This window comes from Pavona decussata, unplaced genomic scaffold, assembly GCF_977016875.1.
Source record: "Pavona decussata unplaced genomic scaffold, jaPavDecu1.1 SCAFFOLD_169, whole genome shotgun sequence".
NCBI classification, from domain to species: Eukaryota; Metazoa; Cnidaria; class Anthozoa; order Scleractinia; family Agariciidae; genus Pavona; species Pavona decussata.
In genome coordinates this window covers 906,562-926,236 of record NW_028145580.1, presented here as the reverse complement: position 1 = coordinate 926,236, position 19,675 = coordinate 906,562, and the positions used below count along the sequence as shown (strand labels likewise).

At 38.1% G+C, this 19,675-nt stretch overlaps 1 protein-coding gene across 1 annotated transcript; it reads right to left on the bottom strand.

Moving 5' to 3' along the window:
• Positions 1-208: 208 nt before the first annotated feature.
• LOC146464097 (UDP-N-acetylhexosamine pyrophosphorylase-like) lies at positions 209-14,271 on the bottom strand. The gene is made up of 9 exons (XM_085130179.1): positions 12,954-14,271; positions 10,545-10,893; positions 9,747-9,812; positions 7,833-7,960; positions 7,276-7,347; positions 5,452-5,520; positions 5,201-5,362; positions 3,917-3,968; positions 209-3,422 (listed from the first exon to the last, which is right to left on the bottom strand). The coding sequence occupies exons 1-9, from the start codon at positions 13,433-13,435 to the stop codon at positions 3,297-3,299; spliced, it is 1,506 nt and encodes a 501-aa protein (XP_084986305.1). The 5' UTR covers positions 13,436-14,271; the 3' UTR covers positions 209-3,296.
• Positions 14,272-19,675: the final 5,404 nt, after the last annotated feature.

The following is a 19,675-nucleotide window of genomic DNA, read 5'->3' as shown; positions in this document are numbered from 1 at the left end:
TTTTGTACACAGAGTAATACAAATCAATTATTGATTTGTATTACAATGTGTACAAAAGAGCGGATAATCATGTCTCAAATAATTTAAACCAACCAACAGAATGTTCACACCCGTAAATACCACCCGTGAATACGCTCACCAACCCACCCACTGCCAATTTTTTCTCAGTTACATATAAAAGACCGCATTTTTATCATTAATATCCATATTTGTGATTTCTGCATGTTATTCTGGTCTCAGATAAATTTGCTGAACTAATCATGGCCACACAAACAACACAAATTAATAAATGAGAAAATTTCGGAAATAACAAATAAGAATTATTCTATTATTTGCAGTTCAAATATACGCTTTACAGTTAAGAACTACAGGTACCCTCGGCAATTTGTCTTCTTTCAGAACTAAGTATAACAAGTAATGTATACCATGACCAATGAGAAAAAAAAAACAAAAAACAAATTTAGACAAATTTAATCTCCTGAAACAAAAGGGTTACAATTCTCACACTGATTCAGTCAAAGCTGTCGTCAGAACTACATCGGTAATTTAAATTCTAAAAAAACTTTCTTACATCTACAATTTACCAACCTGTAAACACGGCTTTTGAATGAATGCTAATTCTGATTCCACACCAAAAAGTGATAAAACAGTTACTGACACAGCTTACTTTCCAATATTACAATGGGTTTGTTTTGATTTAGCGATTGTAGAGTGCATGTGAAGTGCAGTTAGCTTTTGCATGATTTGTATAGTGAGTTCTAATTGGTTCATAAGACGGCTTACCATTTGGTTTGACCAAAGGCGAGCAAGCTGGCATTACGAGAGAGCAAGTAATAATAATAATTAATTATTCGATCAGGCAGTGATCTTTGAGTGCAAGGGTATAACAGAGTTTTCAACAAATTCCCAAACTAGTGAAATAACCCCAAACCACATGAGAATACACCAGAGGTGAGTAAGTTGTATTCATTTTATTGAATGAAAGTTGAAATTTAGCATATTTAATGCTTAGAATACACAATACTTTATTTGCCATATAAAATCTTATAAGGTGCTCAAATTCTCAAGGGCTGCCTGCAACCCAATACTGTTTGCACTCAGAGATCGCTGTCCAGCTTTAAAATAATAATTAATCTCTTGCAACACAAGCTTGGGCTGCCTGTGATCTGACAATGGTCAGAAAACTGCTCCAGTATACTGCACTAAATCTGTTTTCCTGTGATAATTTTAAACCTATTAACTTTAATAATTCAAAAAAGCCCTTTGCAATGATTAAAAAGAGTAAACTGCAAACTCATTTGCATACTCTAAAGGAGTTACCTAATCAGAATTCAAATAATTTAGCTTACTGAGATAAGTTGAGCCTCCTATCTCTTGGTAATCCAACAAAACAAAATGCAAAAAAAGTGACTCAAAATTACCCAAACAACAGCTCAGCAGAAACAAAACAACAAAGCACAAAAGAAACAAAGAAACAACCAACAAAATAAGCAAAAACTTTTGCAATTCACAAGAATCAAATCCCAACAGTACGATTGAGAGACCAGAGGCCTCAACCTACTACCAGCTTGTGCTTGTGTTGATAAATTCCTTGTTTTGTCTGCCTTGCCATTTTGTTGACAGAGTTTTCTTGAGAATACATAATTATCCCATAATGCGAAGTGCAACATATCAAAAAAAAAGAAATAAAAATTAAACAAGAGGTACTTACCTCGAAGTGTAATAGCATTATAGCTCTCTGAAGGTTTGCAGAGCATTATGGGATAATGCTTGCCAACCCTTTAATTTCTCACAGCTTTTACTGTTTCCGTCCTTGTTTCAATCCTCATGGACCATGGCCAGCCAATATTGGCACTCCAGGAAGAGCTGGTTTTCATGCTCTCTTCTGGGATAATTTTATATTTATTTAATAATTGAAATTTTCAATCCTCTTTTAAACATGACCACTGATGAGAAGGTAGGTGAGAAGCACGCAAAATTATCCCATAATGTGGAGAATGGTGAAACTTAACTTGGGAAATCCCATTGTAATCAAATCTGAGTTCGTGCTCTGAAAGCCAGCAAAATTCTGATTGTGTGGTTGACCTCTTTAAAGTATGCAAAGATTTTGCCATAATAATTTATGTGTAAAATGTAAAAATATATAGAGCTAAATCGCTCTTTCAATAATCTAGAAATAGTCTGTTCTATTAGCCTGTAAGGTTACAAGCAGGCAAAAAGACAGTCCTGAATCAACTGACTGCATCCTGGTGGATACAGATCCGCAAATATACTAGTTATGCAATGCTTTCGAGTGGTATACCATAAAATATCCCACAAGTGATTTGAGTTTTCTTAGTAAAGGCTCGTGTGTATACAAAGAAAAATCAAGTCATGAGTGGAATATTCACTGTATACCACAAGAAAGCACCGCATAAGTAATAATTTATCCCGGCCACTCATTGAATTAACTTTACTGTTCGACGTCGTTCTCCAGGAATTCAAAATTAAGGTCAAAATTGGGGTATTCTTCTTCAATGTTTTACTTGCTGACAGTAATTATTTCTGAATGAAAATTTTGACATATTTGTAGGCCATGAGGAATGCCGGGATTTTTTCGTGGAATACTACCCGTTGCATACCGCAGAATATGCAACAGGTTTCTAGCTTTCTGATTGGCTGTAATCTCTATGGCATGGGATAAAGTAAAATATTTGTCTTTCCCTACAGCATTTTGTAGTCTGAAAATTCCAGGATGCATATTTAATGGATATCAAAATGCTATCTAAACATCCAGAAATGAATAATTTTTAAAACCAATTTGAATCTAGGGGCTATATAATGTATAATAACTATTCCTGGTGGACAAAAGTACATAGCTACAATTCCTTGCAAGTAATAATTAAATTGGCACAATTCAAAACAAGAGAAAATTGAAGCAGAATACTGTATAACAGTACATCAACTGCTGTTAACCATAAATGACGTTTTTGTCAGATTTCTGACAGACTGCTCTAGTTTCATTTTTTTCCCTTTTACTAATGTAAATGCAACCAGAACTTACTTTATATCTGGTTTTGGGTTTACAACACTTAATTAACTTAACCACTCTTGAGACTATAACATGAAAAAACAGATCATCAATTCCCAAAATGTCCTTGTTCCAATCACAATATTGTAACAATACAATGTAGCTATGTGTGATATATTCATGACTAATTTCATATTCAAAATCAAATTGTATTGACAGTAAAAGCTATCTGCTAATAAATTAGTATTGTAATTGATAATGAAATCTGTTTAAATTCTAATCTGGGTCAACCTTCCTTGATTTTCTTACAAGGGAGTTCACCATTTTGTTCTTCTTCCTCCTCGTCTTCTGCCTTCAGATAAACAGGGCTTCTGGCTGAAAACTGTCTGTCCCTTACTACATCTTCCAAACCCTAACAACAGAACAGGGAATAAGAATAAACTATTATCTTATTCCAACAATACAAACAGCATACTTAAAACACAGCTTTCCTAAGCTGTGACGTAGACAAGAAAAAGAAAAAGGAGGAAATATTTTTTTTTCTTGTGATTCAGCTCATCTTATGCTTCTGAACCAAGCTTTAGGACTTCCTTTGGAAATTTCTGTGACACATTCTCCAGTTTCTTCTACAATGGGGGCATTAGGGGGTGCTTAAAACTGCAAAACTGTGGGCAAAAAACTGGCAAAAACCATCCACAACAATGTTATGAAATGACAAATAAACAAAACCCCATTTCCCAATGCCAGGTTAATATCTCACCATAGCAGCAAAATTATCAAAATTCCATAAGAAAAATGGTATAACTAAATGCATGAACCACATGCACCTCTCCCCAACCAAAACCACGAAAATAGCACTTTGACAATGTGATTAACCACAGGGAGCAGACTTTAAGATAGGCTTACCTCTCCAGCATATGAAAGAAGGGGAGAAATTTCACATTCTACAGCAGAGGACCTAAAACAATGTCAAAAAATAATTTATTCATTAGACAAACAATCAGGAACATAGTGTACAGTGTACAGAAGTTCACTCCACTTTGCTGGGATGGTTTTGAGTTCTTGAGGCTATAAGTGGGGTGGGGGAAGATTCTACCCAACCCATCCTCCCCTCCCCCCATCCTGGCCTCCTTCCAGGTTTTTGGGCTGGTCACACCTTTCTCCCCCATTTGAAAACATCTTGCAAACAGTCTGTGATTGGTCTGCTTACGTACAAAGAAGTGACTTCTCTTTAAAGAACGTCAAATGGGGGAGGAATGCGTGATGAGCCCAAAGAGCGTCTGTGTATGCGGCTAACCCCACCCCACACACTCCCACCCTTTACAAATTTAAAAAGCATTAAAGCCATGACAATAAAACTTGGAGGTTCTGAAGTATGTTCAAAACTGTGGCCTTTGAAGTCCAAAAAGTGCAGCAATAGAGAGTTTTAGATCTGAGTTCACTGCGAACTGCTGGAGATCATGTGACCAGTCTTTCACATCACGTTTGAGGTTTTTGACGTACGTTTCCAACGTGGAGAAGTAGGTTTTCACGTACATCATTTAACTGAAAGCTTTTAGCATATAACTCTTGTTTTTATCTCACGTTATGATACAAAAATCTTGTGGTCTTTATTCATTAACAGAGGCACAAACTTGGGCAAAAAGGCTAAATTTGACAAATCCTATTGGATCTTGAAAAAAAGTGCCATTCATGGCTGCTGTTTCAAAATGGCGGCCGTAAATTTGCAAGAAGGCCTAAATTGAATTACGCTTGAACATCGAACCGCAAACGGGTAACCGCAAACCCTGGTTAGAGGTTTGCAGTAAACTCGGATCTAAAACTCTCTATTGACATCATAATTATGAAGTGGGAATTATGACATTACAGTATTTCTGAACAGGCCCTAGCTTCCATAACACACCTTTATCCCAAGATTGCTAGATTATTGGTAACAAAAGGAAAGGCCTACTCATTAAGATAAACGATAGATCAAGTGGATTCATTGTGTCTTTAAATATTTTTGACAACAAATGAACAAAACCAAGATCTCAAGTGACAGTTAATATAACTGTCACTTGAGATCTTGGTTTTGTTCATTTTTTGTCAAAATTTAAAGACACGATGAATCTACTCGGTCTATCGTTTATCTTATGTGTGCTGAAATTATCATCAGGTTCTGGCTTTTGGAATAATATCTGAAATACTTACTCATTAATGTCTAAGAATTTGCCACCAGCTCTAACTATGTAGTTATAATGTAAGCTGAATAGATCTCTTTTTGCTGTTGCTGGAGTGTCTGTTGGTGATCCTGGGCCATTTTTGAGTGGGGAAAATTCATCTTCTCGTGCAACTTCCAGAACAGCAAATTTTCTAAAACAGAGTCAACAACAGAAGATTTAGCAGAATGTTTATTGTTTGGAATCACCAAGATTACAGCTTACAAGTTGATTAACACTTACTCTGTGAATTGAAATACATCAAAGACAAACTTCTCCAACTTAATTCCATTGGCTTCATTTGGTGTGACCCTAAAAAGTAACCAGAAAATAACAGTTCATTAATTACACAATATATCAAACCAAGATGGTGTGTTTCATCAGATATCCAAACACTGAGAAGTAGGTTGAAAAAATGAGGTGCAGCCAAGTTTTTTTTAAACAACTCTGAGGTGTTTGGACATCTGATGAAGCAAACTTTTGAGCGTTTGATATGGCTTCTCAAATGATCAATAATTCTCAAGTGGAGAAATTCAAGGCTGAAGTTGGCAAACATTTTATGGTAATTAGGAACACATATCCAAACCACAGTCAGAGTAGTGATTTTCTTTGTTTTCTCTTGACGAATAATTCAAATGTACATCAAATGTGTTTCTTTACCAAATCAATGTAGACAGTGCTTTAAATTTACATATCACTATCACACAACTCACTGCCATATTAAAGTGCTACTATGATCAAATTTTTACCTCTTGAATTTTAAGGTTTATCACATAGAATTCTAGGAAAGTTAAAAACACCATTTACTGTTTCTAAATATCTGCATTAGTTCTGGAGATATTCACCTTTAAAAAATGTGTAAAATATGTAAATGAGAGGACTGATGACGTCATATTCTCAACTCAATATAACATCAAGTATATAAATAGAGCTATCTCAGTCAATTTAGAGCAGAGACCATTGAAACCTGGCAGGCTCACAGTTCTAAAGGCAATACACCTACAGCTATAAAAAATTCGGTTCCCATGGTAACTCACTCTTTCCAGTCCCATCCAACCTGATTTCAATATTTTAGTTTTCAGCTTGGAAAACATTTAACAAGGCCACAAACTCGACCTAACATATATACGCTTGCTGGATCATGCAGATGAGGCACCATTGGCAAATATCAAAATAGAATGCCAAAGGTGGCCAGCAAAGCCTTAAGTGTCAGGGAGGACTGGAACTTAGTATGTTGCCATGGTAACAAAACTGATAAGCTGATGAGATATCTTTTTTCATAATATTTGACCAAAATTCGGTTGAGTTTGTGACGTCATCACTTGGCTAATTTGCATATTTTAAAAACTTGAATATCTCTGGAACAAAAAGAGATATTTGAAAATAGTAAACAGCATTCTTCTTCACGTACAGACTTCTTGTTAATGTTTTAAAATGGCTCAGATTAAAAAGACACGAATTTCGTCATCGTAGCACTTTAAAGAGAGTACGAATGATATCTACTAGTGACGGCAACCCAACCAGCTGTTGTCTGTCCCCTGTTGACCCCAAAGTTCTTACCACCAACCCAAACAATGCTGTATGCAAAGCCACAGTTTGATTATGTGTTCACTGTCTGATAATTTTTGTTCACCAAAGATCGCTAAATACAGCGTTTGACTGGAAATCAATGAAAACTGGTTTTCACAGACAATAAGGGAGGGAGGGGGAGAGGAGGGGCCGGAGTGTGTGTGTGTGGGTTGGCGGGGGCTGCTGCATAGACTTTGAATGCTTAACTGTTAGAACTATGCAGATGAAAGCTAAAAAAATCCTTTCAAATATTTTCCTGAATATTATCTACGTGTCTGGGACTAATTTGCCAGTCTCATACACTCTGTGTTTTTGACAGTCATTTTTTTCAAAATTGTGAATTTCCCTGTTTTTTTTTTTTTTTTTTTCGTAAATGAAAATTTTCATTCTTTTTTTCAGAACTGGTTTTGACCTGATAAAGTTTTAATACTCTCAGATTTATTGAGGGGTGGAATTCCCCCTTCTCACATTTTTACATGTAGACTGTATGGTACATACCTTTTTCCGCTGTCATCGATGAATGGTATCTTCTTTTTGGCAATATGAAATTTCAGTGAAGGTTCCAGCTCTCTAAATGAAAGAACATAAAAATTTGAAGTTTTGAATCAATTCAAATTTTCGTCAACCTTGCCCCACAGTAAACCCTTACTTAATACACATGTATATAAGTTAAAGGGTTACATGTATACCCAAGCCCTTCAATTATGCAGGGTTGACAGCTCTGCCATTATTAGGCAGCAGCTACAGGTAGCTATTATGACTTGCAACTAAAGGAAGGATAACTGGCTTTTTTTATTTTGAAAATGACTAAAACATGGCAAGATTGGGAGACTTGTTTAGCCAATGACCTGTAATCACTGCCCGGTTTGCTCAGTTGGTAGAGCACTGGACTACTGAGAGGTGGTCAGCTCAGCAAGATTCTCAGAAAAAATCTGAGCAAATGAGACCCTAACTGTGTATAAAAACCCACATGTACATGTAACATTACATGTATGTCAAACACAACACCAGTTAAAAAAAAAATCATTCATTGGTAATGCACTGTTTTTACTTACTTGACAATTTTCTCCAAAAAGCCAATGGTAAAGAAATGGTTGGCCAAGTTGCCTTCCCTGAAAGTGAGTCTTCCATCAGGATCTCTCCTCTGTTGAACATCTTCTGAAATCTCACTGTACTCTGCCACCTAGACAGATTGACACATGATTTACATTAATTTGTATTTATTTTACAAAATATATAAATAACATTGTTGCAAATTTTGCAAAAAGTTGAATCTTGCTGAGTGATGCCAACTTTCCCATTTACTAGTGTATTAAAGGAGGATTTGGCGGATGTGCATGAATCTAAATACTTTTTTGCTTTGTTATCAATTTTATGGCTTAAAAAATCCCACTCACATGCACTTCAGGAATCACATACTATTATAATAATATTATAATTACAAGTGTAGTCCAAGCAAAATGACAGATGACCAAAATTCACAGAAAATGTCAGTGAATTATGACACTTTCGATATTGAATTTAGTGTTGACCCAAAGGATGTATTCCATGGTTGATGATTTGTATGGGAAATAAATGCAATCGCCTGAAAAATCATCAGCCATGAAATTTTCACAAGCAAATTTGCCACCCGAGATATCTACTCGCTTCTGAATGGTTCATAAACAATGAATTTTAAAAATTGAATGGCTTTGTGTCAGAGGGGCCAAGGGTGAAAAAGGTATTTTCATTCATGCCTGTACGTCAAACTATGAAACCCTCCTGTTAGTGGTGTCATATTACTGAGGAGGTGGAACACCTGTCAGACTATCTAGAACTATATTTTCAACTCCCACCAACAGGAACCCAGCTGGCTTGATTCTAGAAATTAAGCTTCTAAGGGCAACACGCTTACGGGGCCTTTTTATGAAAGGGGCCTCTACACATAAATTGTACCAACTTCTCATATACAGAGCATATTAGTATTTTCCCTGACACATACATGTAGTCTGTGCCAGGGTTGTCATTAGAAGGCAGGACCCAGGTACCAGTACCAGGATACACAAGAGTCAGTACCTGCCTACTTTCAAACTGAACATAAAGAAATTCACTTCAAGTGTAATTTTCTGCCCAGCTACTCTCCTAAAGGTGCCCCCTACTTCAAAACGTAATGAAACCCCTGCTGTGCTGGTTTTTGGACATAAAATTCAAGGAGTATTCAAGCACTAAAAACTGACTTTTCAAGGAGTATTCAGAGCCAATTTACTTTGTCTTGTTTCAAAATGTTTTCATTGGTCAATAGCAACTTTAAAAAAGCTCTCCCAGATATAATGTGTCCCCAATTTTGAAAATATTTGCACTCAATCCCTGAATTATACTTTCAAATTGATAAAATCCTACATTATTTCCCATCTGAACAAAACTTCAAGGAGTTTTCATTATTTTCAAGCACTTTCAGCAAAAATTCTCCTTTTCAAGGGCTTTTCAAGCGCCCTTGAAATCTAAAATTAAAATTCCAGAGCTTTTCAAGGACTTCAAGGAGTAGCACGAACCCTGCTGGGATTTTCTATAGTCCAATGTTGAACCCAATTGCAACTGATCACTCTCTTGTTATGACAATGGCACAAGAGCAAAACAAAATGGAATTTTCTGTTTCTGTTCCAACCAGTCAGAACTGAAAAAGTGGAGTATCTCCAAAGGTAGTCCATTTGTTCAGGAAAATTTCTGCTAGATCCACGCATACAGTGTACCATTTGCACTTTTGACTAAATGGAAAGTGCACCAGCACTGATCCTCAAAGCTAACTCCTTTATTGGACATGGGTAACAACGATAAAATTTGACAAAACAAAGGAATTAAAAACAGAAGACAGAAAGAAAGGAAAAAGAGGATAGAATAAAATGAGCTAGCCAGAGCTGCGGGTCCACCGCATAGAAACTTTGCATGCAGCCTCCAACCGCAACATTGCTAGCTAATGTTTTCCGAGTTACCTGGAATTTTCCATCACATTTGACTACAACTCCTACTCTCTCCTCTGGTCTCTTTTTCTCTACAACCTGGAAAAATAAGATACCTACATGTAAGTTTCAGTTTTGAAAAGATGTCAGATCATGCTATGGATAAAACCTTCCATCTGTCAATACAGATTCAGTCAATTAATTAAGTTAGTTAGCAACAGAAGATCTCTCTCCACGATGTTTAATCCTAAAATGCTGTGACCATTTCTTCGGCCAACATGTCTAATGTGATTAAGATTATGCATACGACTTCTCAGGCCTACTCACCCCCAAAAGCAGGGTTAACTCTTGAAATTGGCTCATTAAAGGGGCATTGTTACTATTGCGATTCTGTCTCCGTTTTTATTCATACTGGCATGGAAGGTTCCTTACGCTTGTGATTCCAACTCTGCTTCTGATTCCATTGCCAGTGTGAGACAGCTCTTATGAAACATGCAAGTGGTCAACTGTGACAACCCAAAACACCTACAGTTGTACTGCCACATGAAATTTAAATTATTTAAAACTAATATAATCCAGCAACATGGGAGCAGAGATCTCTCATGAGGAGAAAGGCTGCTCAATTCTCCATCAAGCAACCACCTCCTCATTTTTGTGGATATAAGAGAGTTCTATTTGTAGGGTAGTTATCCAGAGGCTATAAAAATAATACTGCTACAAGGAATTGTTGAATTCTGGAAAAAACACCAATCAAGGAAACCCCAAAACTGATGATACTTTAAGGAAGAAGCCAGTTTTGTTGATAACTTATTTTATTGTAGTAGTACAAACCTTAGCACCACACTCTGCTGATTTGTCAATGCAGAATCCTATGAAGACAGGATCAGCCATTTTGACTAGGATGTTGTCCACACAGTAAACATGGATGTACTCTATTCCTCGTTTCTTCATTTCGTCAATGCGGAGCTTGTCGTGCAGGGCCTCGTACAGACCGCCATTTCCGCCAGGGGCTCTGGCCACTTTACCTGGCTGGTCGAGAATAATTTTACCTTCCAATGTAAGACATGGAAGCGTGTTCTGCTCAAACAACACTATTTCATCTTTCTGTAGTCCAAAATAATTGTGGTCTTCAAAAAATTTCTTGGTGGCATCCTTTGTGTGTTCACTGGTCATGATATACCTGGAAAAAGAGGACTGTGTGTATGTTGCGGTTCAAATTTTTTTTTCGGTTTAAAAATTTGCAAACCAGTTTGATTTTTATTTCCCTTTGTCTCAGAGTATGGTAGTGAATACTGCTCAAAGGAAAATAAAAATTAAACTGGCTTGAAAAATTTTAACCCCCCCCCCCCAAAAAAAAAAATTAAACCACAATATATATTTATCTTAAATCACATTCACATTTCTTAAACATGTATACACTCTATGCTGATTACAATGCAAATCCTACAAAAAAAAATTGAGCCAGGTTGAGTACAGTCAAGGAATGGCCATTGTACAGCAAGATTTGCTATCTCTTCCAGATGCGAGAAGTTTGATTGAAAACCTTCTTGGGGTTGGGGCATTTGATTTGGACTGCAGAGAAGCTAAGCATTGGAAACCACACTAAATCTTGGTCACAGTTTATAGTGACTTGATTACAACGCGTCTAACACAGAAATTAAACCTTTGGTCAATGGGCGATTCCAGAAAATATCCATACCATACCAAGGACGGCTTTTAGGATTTCCGAAGGGGAGGTGGGGGTTCACGATTTTGAAATTCTGAGGGCATGAGGGGTATTTACGATTGAATATCCGAAGGCACTGGTGAATTCCACAGGTGGGATTTCGACTTTTGTAGTTCGTAAATAAAATTATCCTCAAACGTATGACCGCGGAAGCAGAAGACAAGCATCGATAGATCATGATACATTTCATGTACACTACATGAGTCATATGGGTTGAGAACACTTTTCGTGCACACTACATGACGTATAAAAGGACGCAACAAGACTTGACGGTATATTTGACCGCTGAAAGATTTTAACCGTCTGGATTTGAGCTATTCTGCTTTGTAAACGTCAAAACAGCACAAGAAAACAAAGAGGAGTAAAACTGCTGTAAATGGTGTTTATTATTATGGCCAAATTTGGACTTAAAGAGAAGTTTTCACAGCCTGGCCACTAGCGGTAGGTTTTTCTTGTCGCTGAAGAGTAAAGCTTGTCGCTTAGCGTCACCAGATCACAGCCCTGAAGAGGATTAAATTCATGTTCGTTTGTTCATATAGGCGTTGCTAAGTCGAAAATGTACTTCCCAGAAAAACAGGAAATTCTGAAGGGGAGGGGGGTTCACGATTATGGAATTCTGAGGGCATGGGGGGGGGGGGGGCGGGTAACGCTTTTTGGAATTTCCGAAGGCAAGGGGGGGTTAAAACATGGAAGCCGTCCATTGTTGGGTATGGATATTTTCTGGAATTGCCCAATTTGAACTTCCTATTTATCATGTCTGGCACTGGCAGTGACAACATAAACATTTTTGTAATACAAGTACATCTACAAATTTTCCAAGCTGTAATCAGATGCAGTGATCACTTTGTTCATCTGGTTGTGTTGTTTACGTTTGTTGTGATTGGCTAGAGTAATTACTTCAATTGTCAAAATCACGCTACTGATCGGTGTTCAGACTTCCCTGAGAAATATTGATATCGGGAGAAATGGTTTTTAGTGTTAACTTGATCACATAGAAGGTGAAGTAATATCTGCACTTCCACGTACACCATGTTCAAAGAAATTATTTTTGTAATCCCAATTAATTTACTGTTTTCTTGCACAAAATATTTATTAATATTTTCTTGTTTATGCAAGTGCTGCTGTTACATGTACTTCACCCAAAGTATAATAGCCCACCAAACTTGTTTAATAGCATCAGGATTTTCAGGAAGGGAAGACGGGAGGTGTAGCCTAGATACTTGGGTGGGGGCTTACATTTTGTCTACTCATTTATGGTCTAAGCACTTCCTTGAGCAAAGACAGATCACAAATTAATATAAATCATGGATGATGACATCACAATATCAATTTAAAAAAATGCCAAATTTCCAGGATAATATCAGTCTCATAACACGTAGAGATTGATTAGAAAAACTGGTAACGGCCCGCCCCTAATTTTTACTTTTCGTTCAAACCCCCCTCCCCCGCCTCACTCCTCCCACTCCCTGTGAGGTTCAGATACGTCCCAGGTATTGAAGTGTATTGAAGCTTACCAGGGAACCGTGGATTTCTTTCCGGTGTGTTCATAGGCCAGTTCCTGCACTTTTAAGATCCTTTCAGCTTGCAGCTGGTAAAGGGTTTTGCCTGAAGGTAAACCGACATTGTACATCCCCTTGGGTTTGTTGCTTCCCAAACGAGTTCCCTGGCCACCGGCAAGTAGCAACACAGCAACCTTCCCTTCGCTGATAACCTGTAAGCCTTTCTCCCTCCAAGTATTCACCTTGTTCGAATTTTCGTCTCCAATTACACTTCCAATATGCTCCGGAGGAACAGGCTGTAATTTCTCATCCTTTTTTTCGCTGGTCTTCGCTTCGTTCATCGTTTTCTCGAAGTCACGGTTGGTCTTGGCGAAGTCGATGTTTTTTAGGTCACGATGAAACGTTTTCTGCTGTTCTTCGCTTAGTGTGTCCCAGTGTGCCAGTAGGTGTTCTTGATCATTCTCTTTCAGATCCCTTCGTAGCTTTTCGAGATCCATTTCAGGCGAAAATTGTGCAAATTTGCGGAGATAAAGATGAACAACACACCCCTACACTACTTCCAAGAAATCCGTCTGTACTAAGAACCCAGAACAAATACTAAGCTTACTGAGCCTCGCTTGCACGCTGTCAACGTGGAGGGCTTTGAAGTACATTTCTCCAGGGAGGGGTGGTGTAGACAATGGATATTCTTGGATTTTACTTTGGGCCATGGGGCGATTCTTTGAAATATCGTAATTCAAGCAGACTATCAATGAACACATTACATTTTGGTTTCTTTTAAACTTTTTAAATATTGCTTTTCAAGTTCGCTTGATGTATAATTGTGCCCTTTCCATCCACCCGGAACGTACTCACAAACGTTGCCAGGCGATGACACTTACGCAGCGAGAATCAGTCTAACGTGCGCGATGAACACTTCCGCTCGTTTTCTCAAAAAATACGGATGTTATTACGGGTAACAAGAAGCTGAATTGAAACAAGATCTTGTCCAGGGTCATTATCAAAAGCAAAATACTGTACTGATGGCAGACTGATCCGATCCTAACGGCGGAGGTGACAAGCTTGATAGAATAAACAACAAAGGCTAGAATCAGTCTGCCATCAGTATTTGAAATAATTTGCTGATCCAAGTCTACAAGTGATCCGGCACCACTCATCGGTTTGTCGCTGTGGAATTGCAGATTTTATTGTATTCATTATCAAAACTATATCATCCCATGAGGGGGATGAGGGACCTTTACCCGGCCGAGTCAATTCATAAAATATGCTCTTCCATCGAGCCGTGTAGGAAGTGTAGTATGTAAATTTAAATTACGGTAGAACCCCGCTAACTCGAACAAAATCCGATTTCTCCTGGATTTGACTCCATTTTTCAGTCATTTACGTTCAGCTAACTTGAACTCCGTTAGCTCGAACTCCCTGCCAACTCGAACTTATTTTACCTTCCCTTGGCTGAAAATCTACCTCGATTACTCGAACTAATTCCCTTGGCCCAAATCTACCCCGATAACTCGAACTATATTCTAAATCCATTGGAAATATTCACTAATCATTTATAAATATTTGTTATTTATTTAAGACAGACCGTAATTATTAGGATCAGTTCTGGTCCCGGGAGGAGGGGGATGGGTGGTGGAGAGGAGGAAATCCCCTATATGGCCTATATGGGTACGTGCCGCTGGATAGGATATGGTTTTTGGCCGCTCTGCCCTGAACAGGGTATATAATTTCAAGCGAGTAGGAGTCCTAATCAGGGCTGGATCCGTCCTAGACAGTGTATGGCTACAAGACTGTCGTTTAGTATTCGGCCGTGATCCGAGATCGGAGACGTTTACTGGTCCGCATTTATTTAGGAGGTCATCAGCCAAATTAGACCATTTTCAGGACTTGATATTAGCGCTATTGTTTTCAGGGTTTCAAACCCCTCGGGGGTAGCGGCACCTCTATACCAAACATGGATCAGGTATCCCTGTCTCTCTCTCCCCCCCCCCGGTTCTGGTCCCTCTTTGGTGATAGGAGACACTCCGGTTACCTTCCAGTCCTCAGAAAATACAGTAGTAGTTCTGCTGGAATCAATAAAGGCCCAATATGACCTTCACAGAGCGAAAGCGTGTAAGGGTCTGGGAACGGTTTTGCGGGGGAAACTCGTTTCCAGGCACCAGAGGAACATGGCAGGAAGAAACCGCAACAGAGAAGGATACGACAGGCCAAAGCTAAAGGCTACAGCCGACGTATGCATGGACTGGTTTCTTACGAATCTGTTGAATGTAAGGGACCACAAAACACACAAATAAGCTGTTCTGAATAGTTTTCGATGGGGTACTTCTTGTTGAAGAAATGCACGTAACTGACGCCACTTTTCGCGTAAATAAACCAAACTGATTGCAGGGCTGACACTACGGCAAAGGAGAATTTTATTTGGGCTAATATTTCAACTAGTAAAACTAGCCTTCTTCATGACCAGAGCTACAATGAGGAAATAACGGCTCTAAATATTTAATCAGTACCAATGTAAACTATACGATTGAATGCTTGAGATGTAATAGAAAGTACACGAGATAAACTAAACGCATACCTTACAAGCCACCGTGACAATCCTAATCTCTCTAATGCCACAGTAGCAGTTCGTACTCACTTCACCTTACCGGATCACTGTATTGTACAGACACGAGGTCTTCAGTTGAAATGCTGTCAAGTGTTACTCTCGTTGAATAAAGTTGATTATTATTATTATTATGCAGAGCAGTATAAAACGTATGGATGCTTATTATTATTATTATTATTATTATTATTATTATTAATATTATTATTATTATTATTATTATTATTATTATTATTATTATTAATATTATTAAGGTTTTAATAGAATCAAACTGTATCTAGTAGATTTTATTCTTGTAAATAATAAAGTTATCATTCCATTATTATTTATCATAAAGGCAGTGTAAACTACCGGATGCCCAGAACCTAAGCAAACAATGGTTGGGCGGCAACCGTAGCCAACCTCACGAAGAATAAACCGTAACAACTAATCACTAACTTCTGATCAAACCCCTAAATCCTAATGTTCACTTAGAAAAATCATATACACTGAAGCAAATAAAAATGAATCAAATTATAAAACCCTTAAATTACTTTTGGACTAAAACGCTTTGAAAACGTCTAACAGAAAATCCAAACTTCTAATGTTTTCTTAAAATGATCCTACGCAATGCGTCAAAATGGATTCATGCAATAAAGATCTTAAAATATATAATTAAAATCTTAAGATATATTATTATTATTATTATTATTATTATTATTATTATTATTATTATTATTATTATTATTATTATTATTATTATTATTATTATTATTATTATTATTATTACTGCTCTGGAACTACAGCACAGCAACGACGCATCCCGCCGAAAATGGAAGGAGGAAGGAGGCTTACCTTCCTGGGAGGGGGTGCAAATGGACTACAGCGGAACCTCTTGTTACGGACACCTCTATAATACGGACACCTCTCTATTACGGACAGTTCACTTGGTCCCTGAGAGACCAAAATCCACACACTTATTCCTGGCCCCTTGGTGTCCGTAATAACGAGGTTCGACTCTATAAGGGGGGCAACCTCTTTCGGGGTTGTACGGGATGGTTTCACCCGCAAGGGGTACTTTACACAGGCTGGAGGAATATAAAAGAGTAAGGAATTCACGAGCCGAAGTATGGAAAACGGTCGGGAAAACTGTCTTTAGGTATTTAAAGGGGCCTTTAAAAATTCTCGAACGGACCCAAAGAAAAGAGATGCCGTCGGCTTCCAGTGCTGTGGGTATGTGAAAGAGGCAACATTTTTTTTGAAAGTATATGAGAGGGTTAACCTTTTTGTCAAAAATGGTGTATAAAATAGTGGGTTTACCTCATTGATAGAGGTAAGTCTTTCTGGCGCCAGACGGTCTGAATCGATGCAATGAGCGTTAATCATATCAAATGTTTTAGTCTTTTTTTACTTTCTCCTGCTTGTGTATAATAGACCTTTATCACACGGCGGCCATGTTGAGTCTCAGGAGAATAAAAAGCTTTGTGTTTGCGCGGCAAGCCTCGCACTGAATTCGCGTCTGGCAGAGGCTTGCCCTGCGAAAACAAAGCTTTTTATTTCCGGCCCCCGAGACTCAACATGGTCGCCGAGTGATAAGGGCCTATGCTATAAGTCTTTATAAACACAAAGTCTTCATTCAAACACTCGTTACCGGATTAAGAATTCTCTTCACAAAACCCATTTTTTACATGGTAAACTGACACAGTTAGTTTCGCCGCTAATGATGAGCTGTTACTATTTTAGCCTCGTGTCAACCCTGTATACAATGTATTTGTGCGAGTTGAATAAAATTGTCTTGACTTGACTTCACTTGTAACACTTGCAACTGCTGTACATTACCATCACAGAAATTGCTTATTTTGCACTCAACTGATTACTTCTCACTTGACTACGAACTTTCCCTTATTTGTCTTAAGGAGAGTGAAGCTAGCGAAGAGAAGCGAACTTTCACTTCCCTCCGCGCGTCGCGTCTCCTCGCGGGAGGAAATTTTCTCGCGCGCGCGCGTGGTTTGCTCGCTTTGCTATCTCTAAGAAAAATAGAAGGGACCGCTCGCGGTCTAACCTCTCACCTCAGAAAACCTTCTCTGCAAACAGAGATCCAGGAAGATTGATGGGATCTCTGCTTGAAGGGTAGCGAAAACAGCCACGTTCAATATCTATCTTAATTTTGTACGTTTGGTAAAAATTCGTCTAGCTCCAAAGTTTGACGACGGCGCCTTTGATGACTGATATGCTATGACAAAATTTGGTAGGAATTAAAATCGGCGACCGCACTTGTATTCTGCTATTTTTTTACTACAAAATTTGCAAAGTAAATAAAAATTTGTTTCGTGTGGATTGGCCTTTAATTTGGGTCGATGTCAATTGCAATTTAGTTTTTCTCATCTGAAATTTACGTTTGAACCAGGTCTCATCCACCAGTTTGAAACCAATAACCAAATGAGACCGTGAATGATCCTTTCTTAAGAACAATAATCAAGCGAGGAATGTTTTTTTCTGTTTTAACAGTGCTTTACCTTCATTCTACCGTCCCGTTTTAATTTCCAAGGAAGGTTCTTATTTTGCACGTCACGGCTGAAGACGAAAGTTTTACAGAATGAGTACTTCAGAGTAAACTGTGTGAGTGACTATTAACACACAGCTCACACAAAAGGAAAAACATAAAACACACGAAGGCCTGGAGAGGCAAAACGTCCTATGGTATAATGGCCTTCTTTCGAGTCTACTCTCTGTTTTTGTCATATCCTGAGCAGGCCCGTAGCAAGGCTAAAGTAACTAGGGGGGCCGAGCAAAATAGTTAAACAAAACTACTACCCTCCCCCCCCCCGGCCCGTCACCCTAAAAAACAGATAGGGAGTTTAAGATGCAACGAGAACATAACTTTGCACCTGCGTCACACTTTTTAGTACATTTCTTTGCCGTTTTTTTTTTACGCGGACTACAACGTGAAATTTCCTAATTTCACGTTTAAAGGAGGACGCAAACAAACGAGGACAAATTTTTCTTTCTCTTTTTAAATTTGGAATCGGGCAGTGAGAATCCGACTGCAGGAAAATTTTGCTCTTGAGAGGACATGTTTGTGTGGCTTTCGACAACGCGCGAATACTAAATTGTTATAAACTAAGGGCATTTATATTGCAATCGATGAGCGAATTTCTCAAAAAACAAGTAGTTTATTTCAACAGCTTTCACGGTTTGAGATTGGTTGATTTCGATCCACTTTGGTTCCTACTTCCGATTTACAAGGTAGGAGTGCCTTCGTTGCCGTTGTTTATAAAAACAAACTGTTAGCGAAAGAAACTGACAGGTTGTAAACAAATTATTGAAGGTTGTGAAAAGGGCTCAAGCTCCCCCCCCTGCCACGGGCCTGTCAAGTTAGAGGAAGCCTGACGTTATAACTCCCCGGTTTCAAATTCACGCTTTTCAGTCACCAAACCTACTTTGTATGTGTAGTGTGTAATATTTAGTTATGTGTAAAGAAACAAATACATATTCATTGTATTCTAAAGTGGCTATGTTGCTGGTGTGGTTCCTCTCATGGTGCCCGAATAGTAACCAAGGAGATGTTGGTTCCACCCCTGGGCCCAGTTGTTCGAAAGCCGATTAACGCTAATCCACGATCAAAAGTTAACCGAGGTTTTCAACTCAATCGTTAGATATGATTTTAAAATCTAATTTTAAGCCAATGGCAAAGAAAAGTCAAAGTCAAAACGGAGGGATAGAAAACTTTTTGAAAAATCTTTATTGTTTAGTAATTAAACTCGAATCAAAATTCTCGTTAATCCAGGATTAGCTTAATCGGGCTTTGAACAACTGGACCCGGGTCGGGACAAAATGTTTTTGTTTTATGGATCTGTTATATGAAAGGAATTGAAAAAAGAACATAAACGTGTAAAAAAAAAAGTAAGGAACTACGTGAAAAAAATGGTTGACCGCCGAGGACTTCGAACCTTGGTCTCTCATTCAAGCTATTGATGATAATGGTGGAATTTTCGCTACTCATACCACAGTACGATAACGAGCATATGTTGATGGGAGCAAAAGTAAGGGTAAATGTTTCGTGTTATGGTTATTTATTGAAGATTTAAATTATATTACAAAAAAAGAACCCGCACTTTAACCAGTTCCTTTCAGAAAATAAAACACAAACGAAAAA

What these genes read in the sequence shown, in the direction of transcription:
- LOC146464097 (XM_085130179.1), bottom strand. Translation starts at nt 13,435, where the DNA reads ATGGATCTCGAAAAGCTACGAAGGGATCTGAAAGAGAATGATCAAGAA. An exon ending in AATGTGATGGAAAATTCCAG is followed by an intron (nt 7,961 to 9,746) that starts GTAACTCGGAAA and finishes CAATCTGTCTAG; the next exon opens with GTGGCAGAGTACAGTGAGAT. An exon ending in AAATTCTTAGACATTAATGA is followed by an intron (nt 3,969 to 5,200) that starts GTAAGTATTTCA and finishes ACATTGTTTTAG; the next exon opens with GTCCTCTGCTGTAGAATGTG.